The 12,638-nt window shown below is 43.4% G+C and overlaps 1 protein-coding gene across 1 annotated transcript; it reads right to left on the bottom strand.

The window, feature by feature from the left end:
* Nucleotides 1-2,401: 2,401 nt before the first annotated feature.
* On the bottom strand, nt 2,402-11,480 carry LOC308235829 (uncharacterized protein). The gene is made up of 3 exons (XM_080644982.1): nt 11,175-11,480; nt 10,207-10,333; nt 2,402-4,296 (listed from the first exon to the last, which is right to left on the bottom strand). The coding sequence occupies exons 1-3, from the start codon at nt 11,205-11,207 to the stop codon at nt 2,735-2,737; spliced, it is 1,722 nt and encodes a 573-aa protein (XP_080501108.1). The 5' UTR covers nt 11,208-11,480; the 3' UTR covers nt 2,402-2,734.
* Nucleotides 11,481-12,638: the final 1,158 nt, after the last annotated feature.

Below are 12,638 nucleotides of genomic sequence, written 5' to 3' on the forward strand. Positions count from 1 at the left end.
TCATAATTAAAATGCCAAGAGCAAAAGACAAAGAGAGAATATTAAAAGCAGCAAGAGAAAACAGTTAGTTACCTGCAAGGGAGCACCCATACGATTGCCAGCTTATTTCACAATGCAGGCCAGACGGGAGTGGCAAGAAATATTCAAAGTGATGAATAGCAAGAACCTACAACCAAGATTACTCTACCCAGCAATTGGTAGAGTAAGCATTCAGAATTGAAGGTTAGATAAAGAGCTTCACAGATAAGAAAAAGCTAAAGGAGTTCATCACCACCAAACCAGTAATATATGAAATGCTGAAAGGTATTCTTTAAGAAGAGGAAGAAGAAAAAGGTAAAGATAAAAATTATGAACAACAAATACATATCTATCAACAAGTGAATAAAAAATCTGATGAGCAGAATAAACTGGTGAATATAACAGAATCAGGGGCATAGAAAGGGAGTGGACTGACAATTCTCGGGGGGAAAGGGGTGTGGAGGGGTGCGGGAAGAGAATGGACAAAAATCGTACACCTATGGATGAGGACAGTGGGTGGGGAGGTGGGGTGGGGGGAGGGCAGAGGGTGGGGTGGGAACCCAGTGGAGGGGAGCTATGGGGGGGAAAAAGAGGAACAATTGTAATAATCTGAACAATAAAGATTTATTTTTTAAAAAAACAACTTACCTTTCAAATGTTAAAAAAAATGGAATTTATGTAAATGGTTACTTGGAAAGCTAGAAGAACAGGGACAGATTAAAAAACGTCATGAAGCAAGTTCACAGTGACAGTTATGGTCAGTATGATGAACATAATGATGTTTTCAGTTTCACACACACATCAAGATATATGAAATACTATACTAAACACATGTATTTTACTCATTATAGCTTTTAAAACTGGTTCCAGATGAAAAAGTATGGATGTTCCACTGTGTTGGAAAAATAGGTTTGGCAAATCTATATTCAATCCACCTTCTTAAACACTCTGGGCCACTGTCTTGCCTAGGGACAGAAAATCTAACAAACAATGGAGTACTTTCACCCAAACCAACAAGAATGCTGGCTGAATCACAAAAGCACCATCCCTGGACTACAGACACCCTTTGCCTTCCTCTTTGTTTTTCTGCCAGTGCACCAATGGCTCTGAGGAGAACATCTGAGAGGCTAAAGAAATTCACAAAACCTCTTAATGATAATCAGTGACAATGACTGTGTCCACAGAAGATAAACATGCCTCAGATCCTCAGGTCTGTGTACACAACGCTCCTATACACTTTTCCTCATAAACATTCCTGGATGCACGTTTCTATGAGGAACATTCCATCTAATGAGCTTTATTCACCTCCAACACCAATTATGCCAGTGATTCTGCATTGAAATGGTTTCCCCTAACTGCTATGGTCCTTCATCCAGTTACCATCACCCATGGAAATGTAGGCATTAGGGCACATGGGCCTCTGCAAGACCTGGGCAGCAGGTTCCCTTCAAATGTCTTAGTATCCCTTGAAAACAAGAAAAAAATTCACAGTGCTCTCAGACATACTTGAGGTTGTCACAGCTACCCCCTCTTTGGAGTGATCTCTGTGTCTCAAAACATCCATCTTCACATGAGGACTAGAGTCCACAGTGTTTCCTGGGAAATTATGGGCAGTAATGTAAATTAGGCAAAAACTGCTGAGCTAATTTCTGCACCATAATGTTTCCTTCAGGGCAAAGAATGTTTGAGATCTCATAAACGTTTTTCACCTCATCATGCTTGGAGAGCCCAGATCTCCTTATAAACTAACCCACACATTAGACAGAACACCCAAGATTAAAGAAGTCTTAGGAAAACGTCTTCATTTTTTTTACAAACCAAAGACGCATGAGACTGGCAGTTCTCCAACACTCATCAGTTCTACGTGGCAACTCCTGAGAGTGAAAAGAATTAGGAATTCCTAAGAGATCAGCTATTCCTAATTTTCTTCAACAAATCAGACAACAGAGTTAGCTTCCCTGAGCACATGAGGATGGTGATCAATGCCATCTGTAGGGACCTTACAGGAGGTATACGTGAACTACCTTCAGCAACAGAAATATGCAGTGACAACACATCTGTATGTTAGAAAGTGCAACATAGACACATAATGTTCGAATATAAAAAAACAACAGCAGAAACACTTGTGGGGACTTTACATATTGTGTTTAAATATATGAGATAGCCCTAACTGGTTTGGCTCAGTGGATAGAGTGTTGGCCTGCGGACTCAAGGGTTCCGGGTTCGATTCTGGTCAAGGGCATGTACCTGGGTTGTGAGCACATCCCCAATAGGACATGAGCAGGAGGCAGCTGATTGTTTCTCTCCCATCCATGTTTCTGACTCTCTATCTCTCTCCCTTCTTCTGTTAAAAAAATCAATAAAATATATTTTAAAATTTTTTAAAATATATGAGATATAATGCAGACAAATGAGACTTTACAACTTTTTATGCTATTGTTAAGACCTGAGAAACAACATCCTACACATCTAAGGAAAGTATCACACGTGAACACATATGTAAAGAACAAATTTAGAATTTGGATGAGAGATATCTTATGTTAATTGCACTCATAAGGGCTTTCTGCAGTGTGAAGTCTCTGATATTGGGAGACCACTGATACTTGTAAAAGATTTCTCACATTCACTGCTTTTATAAGCCTTTTATCCTGTATGAACTCTCTGATGACTATGAAGATAGGTCTTAAGTGGTAATAGATTTCCCACATTCACTGCATTAGGAAGGCTTCTCTGCAGTGTGAAATTGCTGATGATAGTGGAGGCCATTCCAAGTGGTAAAAGATTTCGTACATTCACTGCATTTATAAGGCTTTTCTCCAGTGTGAACTCTCTCATGACGACGAACCTCACTGCTAGTCATAAAAGATTTTGCACATTCACTGCATTTATAAGGCTTTTCTCCAGTGTGAACTCTCTGATGACAACGAAGATAACTGCTAGTGGTAAAGGATTTCCCACATTGACTGCATTTATAAGGCTTTTCTCCAGTATGAACTCTCTGATGACGACGAAGATCACTGCTAGTGGTAAAAGATTTCCCACACTCACCACATTTAGAAGGCTTTTCTCCAGTATGAACTCTCTGATGACACCGAAGGCAACTACTACTGGCAAAAGATTTCCCACATTGACTGCATTTATAAGGCTTTTCTCCGGTGTGAACTCTCTGATGACGACAAAGATCAGTGCTAGTGGTAAAAGATTTTGGACATTCACTGCACACATAACGCCTTTCTCCAGTGTGTAAACTTTGATGATTACAGAGGCTACTGCTCCGGGTAAAAGATTTCCCACATTCACTGCACTCATAAGGACTTTCTCCAGTGTGAAGTCTTTGATGACAATGAAGGCTATGCATCGTCGTAAAACATTTCCCACATTCACTACATTTGTAAGGCTTTTCTCCAGTGTGAACTCTCTGATGACGATGAAGGGTAGTGATACTGGCAAAAGAATTCCCACATTCACGACACTGATAAGGCCTTTCTGCAGTGTGAATAAGATGATGATCATGAATTGCAGTGTTACTCATAGAAGATTCCCCACATTCACTGCACTCATAAGTCTTTTCTCCATTGTCAACTCTCTGATGACAACAGAGGCCACTGCTATTAGTAAAAGTTTTCCCACATTCACTGCACTCATAAGGGTTTTCTCCAGTGTGAACACTCTGTTGATAATGAAAGCTAGAAAATTTGGTAAAGTAATTTCCACATTCACAGCACAGAAAACATTGACTTCCAGAATGTAAACACTTGTCCTGGATAAACGTGTGATTGCAGCCAATGACTTTGTTATATTCTTTTTGAGTATAGTATTTTCTTCCCCTTTGAAACTTTACCCCACACTTCGAAATACCTTTTGGCCTGTCCCTGGTCTGAGTAGCCATTAGGTGGAGATGTCCTGACCAGGTATGTATACCCTGCCCAACCTCCCCACATGTGAAATGATTCTGAGACAACTTGAAATTGCAGCTGTTTGCAAGTGAAATCCTGTCCACACCTCTAACGGAAGTCTTCTCTCTCACATGTTGCTGGTGAAATTGTGCACTGAAACAAAATTGTTTTCCACATGCCCCACACCTCAACAATATCTGTCTGTATTGTGTTGCCTGCAGCTCCATCACGTGGAAAATATTTCCCAAGACGAGTCCACAACTCTCACAGGGGTGGCTCTTCTGTGAAGACAAGGCAACCTTGGGATTCCTTGCCTGTGATACTCTTACAGAAACCTTCTGTTCAGTCGGGGCCTCCATATTCTCTGCTCCACAGCAGCAGCCTAAATAAAAGAAAACGTTGGTGAAGTACATGCTGACATTATATCTTCACTATAAATGTTTATCTGTCATGACTAGACATGATTCCATAGACTCGGAGGAAATGGCTGTTATACATCTCTTGGCCCCAAAGGTCAGTCAATGGTGAAAATCTCCCCAAGGGAGGGACAGAAGCACAGGATGGGATACAAATAAGAGAGGAAGGGTCTGCTAGTTGTTCCTCCACAAATGGCTTCCATAAGGACTTTCATGCCGGTGACGTGAGTCTGTGTAGAATAATTTGACAAAGACCCATAAAAATCAAACCCATAAAAATCAATTCTATTAGAGCACGTGATGTTCTACCTCAATATAGTAACAGGTGTGCACTCTAAGGCTCTGCAGGTATAGACCAATGGTGGAGGGCACTAAAGAAAGACCAGTGAAAGAGGTGGAGGTGAAAAATTTAGAGAGGTTAGGTTATCCATGGACAGGGAATCCAAGTAGAGTGAGCACTGATCACTATTAAAACTGAGTCATTGGCAGAGTGTCAACAATAAGCAAGAACAAGTAGAATTGGGTGAGGAATGGGCAATGGTAACAAAACACTGTTGAACCAAACGGGTTCCTAGTTATGAATGTAACAAAGTCCAGGTGTAAAAACCTCCCCAACAGCCCTTTACTTAGGCAAGACCGCCTGCCTGTCCACTGTGTCATTCATAAAGTAATGTTTCTACTGTGATGCAGAAATGATTCTTCCGCTTAATTCCCAGTTGAGCCATTGCACGGGATAAAAGATAGAAATCGTAAAAGAAACATTGGAAAGATGGATGGTCAACACTGTGGTACAACAGCACAGCACAGATGAGATCTTAGGCAAAAGAGTTATGTGAATGACATCAGCAGAATCAGAGACACGAGCATCTTCCCCCATCCCAGAGTAAGTAGACAGCTATCCATGAATTAAAAAACCCACAGGAAATGGGAATAAGAGTACAATGAAGACAAACAGTAATATAGAACACCAAATAAGGACAACTGCATAGAACAAATGACTGGAAAGACTAGGTGAACAAACATATTTGAAGATAGCTACAGTCAAAAACAAGGGTCAGAGTTACCTCTATCAACCAATGTGCTTCTGCTATAATTGACCATAGTGGTCTATTATTCGAAAAATACTGCAAATTTTTTTTTTAAAAAACACAGAATGGCCCTAGCCGGTTTGGCTCAGTGGCTAGAACATAGACCTGCAGACTGAAGGGTCCCGGATTGGATTCCAACACTAGGGTCCCAGATTGAATTCCAGTCAAAGGCACATGCCCAGGTTTTGGGCTCAATCCCCAGTACGGGGCATGCAGGAGGCAGCCAATCATGATTCTGTCTCATCACTGATATTTCTCTCTCTCCATCTCCCTTTCTGTCTGAAATCAATAAAAATATATTAAAGAAATAACCAGAGAATACCCTGGCCAGTGTGGCTCAGTTGGTTGGAGTATCGTCCTGTGACCCTAGGGCCGTGGTCGGCAAACTGCGGCTCGCGAGCCACATGGGGCTCTTTGGCCTCTTGAGTGTGGCTCTTCCACAAAATACCATGGCCTGAGCGAGTCTATTTTGAAGAAGTGGCGTTAGAAGAAGTTTAAGTTTAAAAAATTTGGCTCTCAAAAGAAATTTCAATCGTTGTACTGTTGATATTTGGCTCTGTTGACTAATGAGTTTGCCGACCACTGCCCTAGGGGTCTCGGATTCGATTTCCAGTCAGGGCACATATCAGTATGTAGGTTCCATTTCCAGTTAGGACATGTGTGTAGACAACTGATTGATGTTTCTCCCTCACAATGATCTCTCTCTCTCTCTCTCTCTCTCTCTCTCTTTCTCTCTATCTGAAACTGAATATAAAAAATAGTAATTCCAAGGTAGTCAAATAAAAAAGAGAACTCAAAAAGGTCTAGAGACAAAGTAAATCAAAAGACAGCCTACCAAAGCTCATGTATAAAATTCCAAAAATGCAATTCTAAGCCAATTTTATAGGAATAAATGCCTACAATATGAAAAAAGCTCTCAAAAAAATACTGGCACCTCAGAAAACTAGAAACACAACAAGAAAGTAAAACCAAAGGTTGCAAAAGAAGGAAACAATAAATATAAGAACAAACATAAATAAGGACACAAGACAAAATACAAGAATACCTAAAAGGTATTTGAAAGATACAAAATTAGAAAAACTTTAACTACACTAACAGAAAAAAAAGCCTCAAATAAACTGTAAAGAAACACAATGCAATATAAGAGATGTTGTGCCGAAACTGGTTTGGCTCAGTGGATAGAGCGTCGGCCTGCGGACTGAAGGGTCCTGGGTTCGATTCCGGTCAAGGGCATGTACCTTGGTTACGGGCACATCCCCGGTGGGGGGTGTGCAGGAGGCAGCTCATCGATGTTTCTCTCTCATCGATGTTTCTAGCTCTCTATCCCTCTCCCTTCCTCTCTGTAAAATATCAATAAAAATATATATATATAAAAAAATAAGAGATGTTGTTATTAGCAGATGACATGACCCTCCATAGAGATATTTGTCAAGATCCCATATGAGCTTCTGAAATTAATAAACAAATTCAGAGGCCCAGGCAGGTGGCTCAGTTGGTGAGTGTGTGGTCCCTATGCACCAAGGTTGTGGGTTTGATCCTCCATCAGGGCACATGCAGGGGAGAGCCAGTAATTCATAGAGGGTAGAACAGCAGATCAATGTTTGCCTCTTTCTCTTTTGCTGTCTCCCTTCCTGTCTCTAAAATCTATATATATAAAAGCCTAAGTGACTGGCTGACAGGCTGACCAGCTGATACCTATGATGCGCACTGACCACCAGAGAGCAGACACTCAACACAGGAGCGGAAACCACAGGCCTGGAAACATGGAACAGACCGATGAATCACAGAGGGAAGGGGGAGAGGAGAGGGGATGAAGAGATTAATCAAAGATATTTTATGCATATTAGAGGCCCAGTGCATGGATTTGTGCACCAGGAGGATCCCTTGGCCTGGCGTGCAGGGATTGGGCCGAAACTACCTCTCCTACATCCCCTAAGGGGTTCCGGAATGCAAGAGGGTGCAGGCCAGGCCGAGGGACCCCAGCAGTGCACAAATCCATACACCGGGCCTCTAGTAAATAAATAAAGGATGGCTAGTATGGCTCAGTGATTGAGCATCAACCCAATCAATTCACAATTCCTTGTCCAGGCACATGCACAGGTTGAGCTCAATCAGCAGTGTGGGTTTTGCAGGAGGCAGCCCATCAATGATTCTCTCTCATCACTGATGTTTCAATCTCTCTCTCTCTTCCTCTTGATATCTAAAATCAATAAAAACATATATATATATATATTTAGTATAATTTATAGAATAAATAGCCCTGGCCCGTGTTGCTCAGTGGTGAGAGTGCTGGCCTGTGCAATGGAGGGTTAGATTCCCAGTAAAGGGCAAGTCCCTTGGTTGCAATCTGATACCGCTACCAGTATGGGCAAATGTGGAAGGCAACCAATCGATGTTTCTCTCTATCTGTCTGTCTCTCTTTTTCGTCTCTCTGAAAGAAAATCAATGGAAAAAGTATTCACACTACCTGGGTGAAGATAAAAGAATAATAAAGAATTAAATTCAGAAAAGTTACAGGAAGCAAAATAAACATACAAACATCAGTTCCATTTCTACACACTAATAATAAATTCTTTGATAGAAAAATGAAGGGAGTCAAATTTACAATAGTATTAAACTAATAAAAAAAATATGAATACATTTGGCCAAAAGGTGGAACATCTATACATTGAACCCTATAATCTTATATAATAAAGAGCTAATATGCAAATGGTCATCACACTCTCATGTCCTCATGCTGTAAAGGCTCAGACACTAAACAATGGGGAAGGCCAGCAAGGGGTGGCAGTTGGAGGCAATAAGGCCGGCAGAGGGGAGCAGTTGGGGAGGCAGTTGGGGGCAATCAGGCTGGCAGGCAGAATGGTTAGGGGCGATGAGGCAGGCAGGCAGGTAAGCAGTTAGGAGCCAATGGTCCCAATTGGAGAGAGTGCAGGTGGGGCTGGGGGACCCCCAACCCCGTGTCATGCACTGGGCCTCTAGTACAGAGATAAAAGGAATAGAAGAAAACACAAATAAATTAAAAAACATCCTGTGTTCATGAATTTAAGAAATATAGTTAAGAAGATAACTATAGTACACAAAGCTATCTACAGATTAAATGCAATCCTGATGATCACTCCAATGGTATTTTACAAAGAAATGAAGAGAATCTTGAAATATATAGAATGAAAACAGGTCCACTAACAAAAGCAATCTTGAGTGAGAACAAAGCTGGTGGCATCCCACTTCATGACTTCAATTTACTTCAAAGAGAAAGCAAACAAACAGTGTGTTATTGAAGAACCACAGACACAATAGAAAAGAACAAAAAACACAGAAATAAACCCAGGCACATACTTGCAAGTAATCTTTGACAAAGCTGCAAGACACAGAAGAAGGGAAAGATAGTTTCTTCAATGAATGGTGCTGCTAAAAATCAACACTCACATGTAAAGCAACAATACTGGACACCTCTGATAAAATTTAACTCAACCTGCATGACAGTATTAAATGTCAATGCTAGCCCTGACCAGTTTGGCTCAGTGGATAGAGCGTCGGCCTGTGGACTGAAAGTTCCCGGGTTCGATTCTGGTCAAGGGCATGTGCCTTGGTTGCGGGCACATCCGCAGTAGGAGGTGTGCAGGAGGCAACTGATCGATGTTTCTCTCTCATCGATGTTTCTAACTCTATCCCTCTCTCTTCCTCTCTGTAAAAAAATCAATAAAATATATATTTTTTAAATAAATAAATAAATAAATAAATAAATAAATAAATAAATAAATGTCAATGCTATAACTTAAAAGTCCTTCAAGCCAACCTAGAGAAAAAGTTTTGGAGGTTTGTTTTGGACAAGATTTTCCGGATGTGACACCAACCACCACACAAAATAGAGAAAACAAACAGTCCAGATTGCAACAAATAAAGAAAAAAGCTTCTTCACAGTACAAAGCAATAAACAAAATGAAATGAAAGGCAATCTAGAGGATTGGAGGAAATACAGGCAAATCATATGAAGGAATAACTTGGGAGAGATTGTGGATTCAGTTCTGATCAGCATAATAAAGAGAATATTGCAATATAGACAGAAATTCACACAAATAGTTGGGAGTTCCTGGTGAATAATAAAGATATGTTAATACTATACTGCAGGCAATTAACAATGCAATGATTCTGTCTCAAAAACAAACTCAATATATCTTTATTAAAAATACTTTATTGCTAAGCACTAGTAACAAGCATCTGAGCTTGCTGGAAAAATGGTGGCAATGGAGGTGCTGACTGCACTGTTGCCAAAAACGTGGACTTTGTAGTAAAAAAGTGGGCCTGGGAGAGCAGTATCTGTGAAGCACAATTAAGCACAAAAAAAACACACACTGTGTTCCTGTATGTAATAAGCAATTAATATATAAAATATACAAGGTAGTCAAAAGACTCTTTAACCAAAAAAATACAGTTAATAAAAAGGATAAGGATGTAGAGACAATCCTCCAAAAAATATGCACTAATGACCAACAGGAATATAGAAAATGCTTTCCTCGCTGATCAAGGTGGAATCCCTCAGACTTCCTGCAACACTACCAACCACAAGTCCTTCCCTGTGAACTTAGTACAGCGGGGAGAATTGGGACTTCAGGAATAGAAGGGAGCAGTGGAAACAGACCAACCCTCCCCAGGACACCAACTACCCAGGAAACTGGAAAAATCAAGCAGAACCACAGTCTACAGGGGAGGACAGAGCACACCCTGGGAGATGGGGCCTGGGAAATCGCAAAGCCAAGCCCAGGTCACTGGTGAGAGTGAGGGTCTTACCCAGCGAGGATATAAGTTCAAAGTTCTCCAGCATCACATTCAGGTACAGCTGTCTCTGACCCTCATCAAGGAGGCTCCATTCCTCCCTGGAGAAGTACAGGGCAATGTCCTCAAAGGTCACGCCAACCTGTCAGAATGGAGACAATTGAAACCAGAGCTGTCTCTCTGAGAACCCCCAATCCTACTCCTTACACACCTTCCCCGCATCAACCTCCTCCAGGGCACCCGGTTAGTGTGGACACCAGGCCCTAACGCCAGTGCAGGCTGCTCTCTCATCACAGTCCCATTACTCACTGGGATTGCCCTCAGCAGAGCAGCTGGGTTGGGTGGGAAGGATTGGGGGAGGGGAGGGGAAAGAGCAATGCCATTTAAGCTCTAGGCCATGCCTCCCAGGCCCCAGGCAATACCACCTAAGTCTCTAGATCCTGCCTCCAATAAAAAGCCAAGGGCGAGCTTATTCTTCACCTTTAAATCAGCTCACCCTTCCTCCAGATGTGCACACCACTGGGTAATCTTTAACCCCTTCCCATCTTCAGACCCAGGTTCACTCCCTCAGCTCTGCCCCCTTCCCGCTCCAATGCCACTGGGTCTCGCTGGACTCACCCATGAACTTGGCACATGGCATGTAGAGAGCTTGTCTTCCAGCCGGGTCCAGGACCGCCCCAGGCCTCTGATGGACCCCACAGCCCGGAAAACCCCAATGAGTCTGTGACGTCCTCCCTGCAGCCTCTGATCTGTCCGCCAATCCTCACAGCCCACACCCTCAGGGGAACCTCAGATGCAAGTCACCCCTGTCCTCTCTGCCCTGCACCGGCTGTGTCCTCAGAAGCCACAACACTCCTCTCTCCCCTCCTCCTTCCTCACGGTCTTCCATGCGGGGCTGAGCTGGCGGACGTGACAGCCGCCCGCACCCGGGCTGTGGTGTTCGGTGTGAGGAGGCAGTGAGGGCCCGGGGGACAGGAACTCACCTCAGCGCAGCTCCTCAGCGGGGGCGCCGCCATTGCACTCTGTGGGCCGAGCGGGGCGGGAGCAGCGGGAGAAGCAGCCGCCCAGGGAATGGCGGTTCCTGTCCGAGGCCTGGCGCGGTCCACGTAGCGACTGGGAGCTTCAATCCCAAGTGTGAGCTGTGAGCACCCTGCAGGCTCCCACCGTGGGCTGTGAGGCAGGGAGCACCACTCTCCTGCCTTCTCCACTGGCGTCTGCGACCTGAAACTGCTGACCCCCGCGAGACCAAAAGGAGAGAAGACAAAATCCGACTAGGACTTCCGGTCGTCCCGCCCTCCAGAACTGGAAAAACGGAAACGCATTTGCTGAGCTTCCATTGGCTTAGCCTGTTGTCATTCCACGCCCGGCCTTCTGGGTAATGTAGTTCCTATGCTCCAAGGTCATGATCTGGTATTTCCTCAGCTGACTCCAGGCCTGGTTTTGACAGCAAATAGCCCAAGAACACACCAAGTATACTCAGGACCCTCAAGCGCCTTCAGGGGATATGATTTCCAGGGCAAGTTTGTTTCTGAGGCCCCTGCGTGGCTTCCTTTAGCAGCTGGTTTTGTATATTTTTCTTTAGGACCTGGTCTTTCTGAATGGCAGGCATTGTTTCTTCATTCAGGCCATTAGGCATCTGTCTCTTTCAGGCCAAATGTAGCTTGCAGAGGTTGTTCAAGTGTCTCCATTGAATCCATTATACAAAGTTAATGTCACAAAACAGACACTCGTACTTAAGAGCATCTGCTTCTGATGCCATCAGAAGTGTCATCAGCTCTGCCTGGGCTGCAGTGTGGATAAGATGGCCAAGAGACATGGAAAAATGCTCCACTTCACTGATAATCAGAGAGATGCAATTAAAGCAACAATTAGGTACCACCTCACCACTGTCAGAATGGCTGCCATCAACAAAGGACAAGTGCTGGCGAGGATGTGTGTCCCAAGCACATCCCGGGAAAGGATCTGGGGTGTTTATCTATTCTAAGGCGTCCCTTGAGATAAGCTTTAACCATGCAAGTGTGGGACATTCAAGTAATTGCTAGCAAAGAGGCTACTGTACCCAAGCAGGACCGAGGGCAGGCTTAGGACCAAAAAGACCAGAAGCTTTAATTTAAATTTTAAGCCTACACAAAATAATTCAATTAACTGCCAGAGGAATTACACCACATGAAACATACGCAGTTGCAAATCACACAGCACTTTATTACTCACACAAATTCCTGGTGCTGTGGGTACAGGCTTAACTGGGGATCCCGGTGGGGCTGTCCTCTGGGGTCCAGCAGCTGGGCTGGGCTGGTCCGGATGCAGAGGGCCGGTGTTCCTCACCCGAGAGCTAGGGCCAGTCTCAATTGGGAGTTACTAGCTGTTCTTCTGTCGTCTGGCAGGAAGAGGAGCGTGGAGCAGCATCACCTGCAGGACTGACAAAAGGACGTGCCTTTGTGGCTGTC

The sequence above is a fragment of the Plecotus auritus genome (assembly GCF_963455305.1).
Source record: "Plecotus auritus genome assembly, chromosome: 10".
Classification (NCBI taxonomy): Eukaryota; Metazoa; Chordata; class Mammalia; order Chiroptera; family Vespertilionidae; genus Plecotus; species Plecotus auritus.

Bases quoted from the DNA above. Each gene is read 5' to 3' on its own strand.
- LOC308235829 (XM_080644982.1), bottom strand. From the start codon at position 11,207: ATGGCGGCGCCCCCGCTGAGGAGCTGCGCTGAG. The intron at 10,334-11,174 runs GTGAGTTCCTGT...CCATTCTGACAG, and splicing joins CGCTGAGGAGCTGCGCTGAG to GTTGGCGTGACCTTTGAGGA. The intron at 4,297-10,206 runs GTAAGACCCTCA...TCTTTTATTTAG, and splicing joins TGAACTTATATCCTCGCTGG to GCTGCTGCTGTGGAGCAGAG.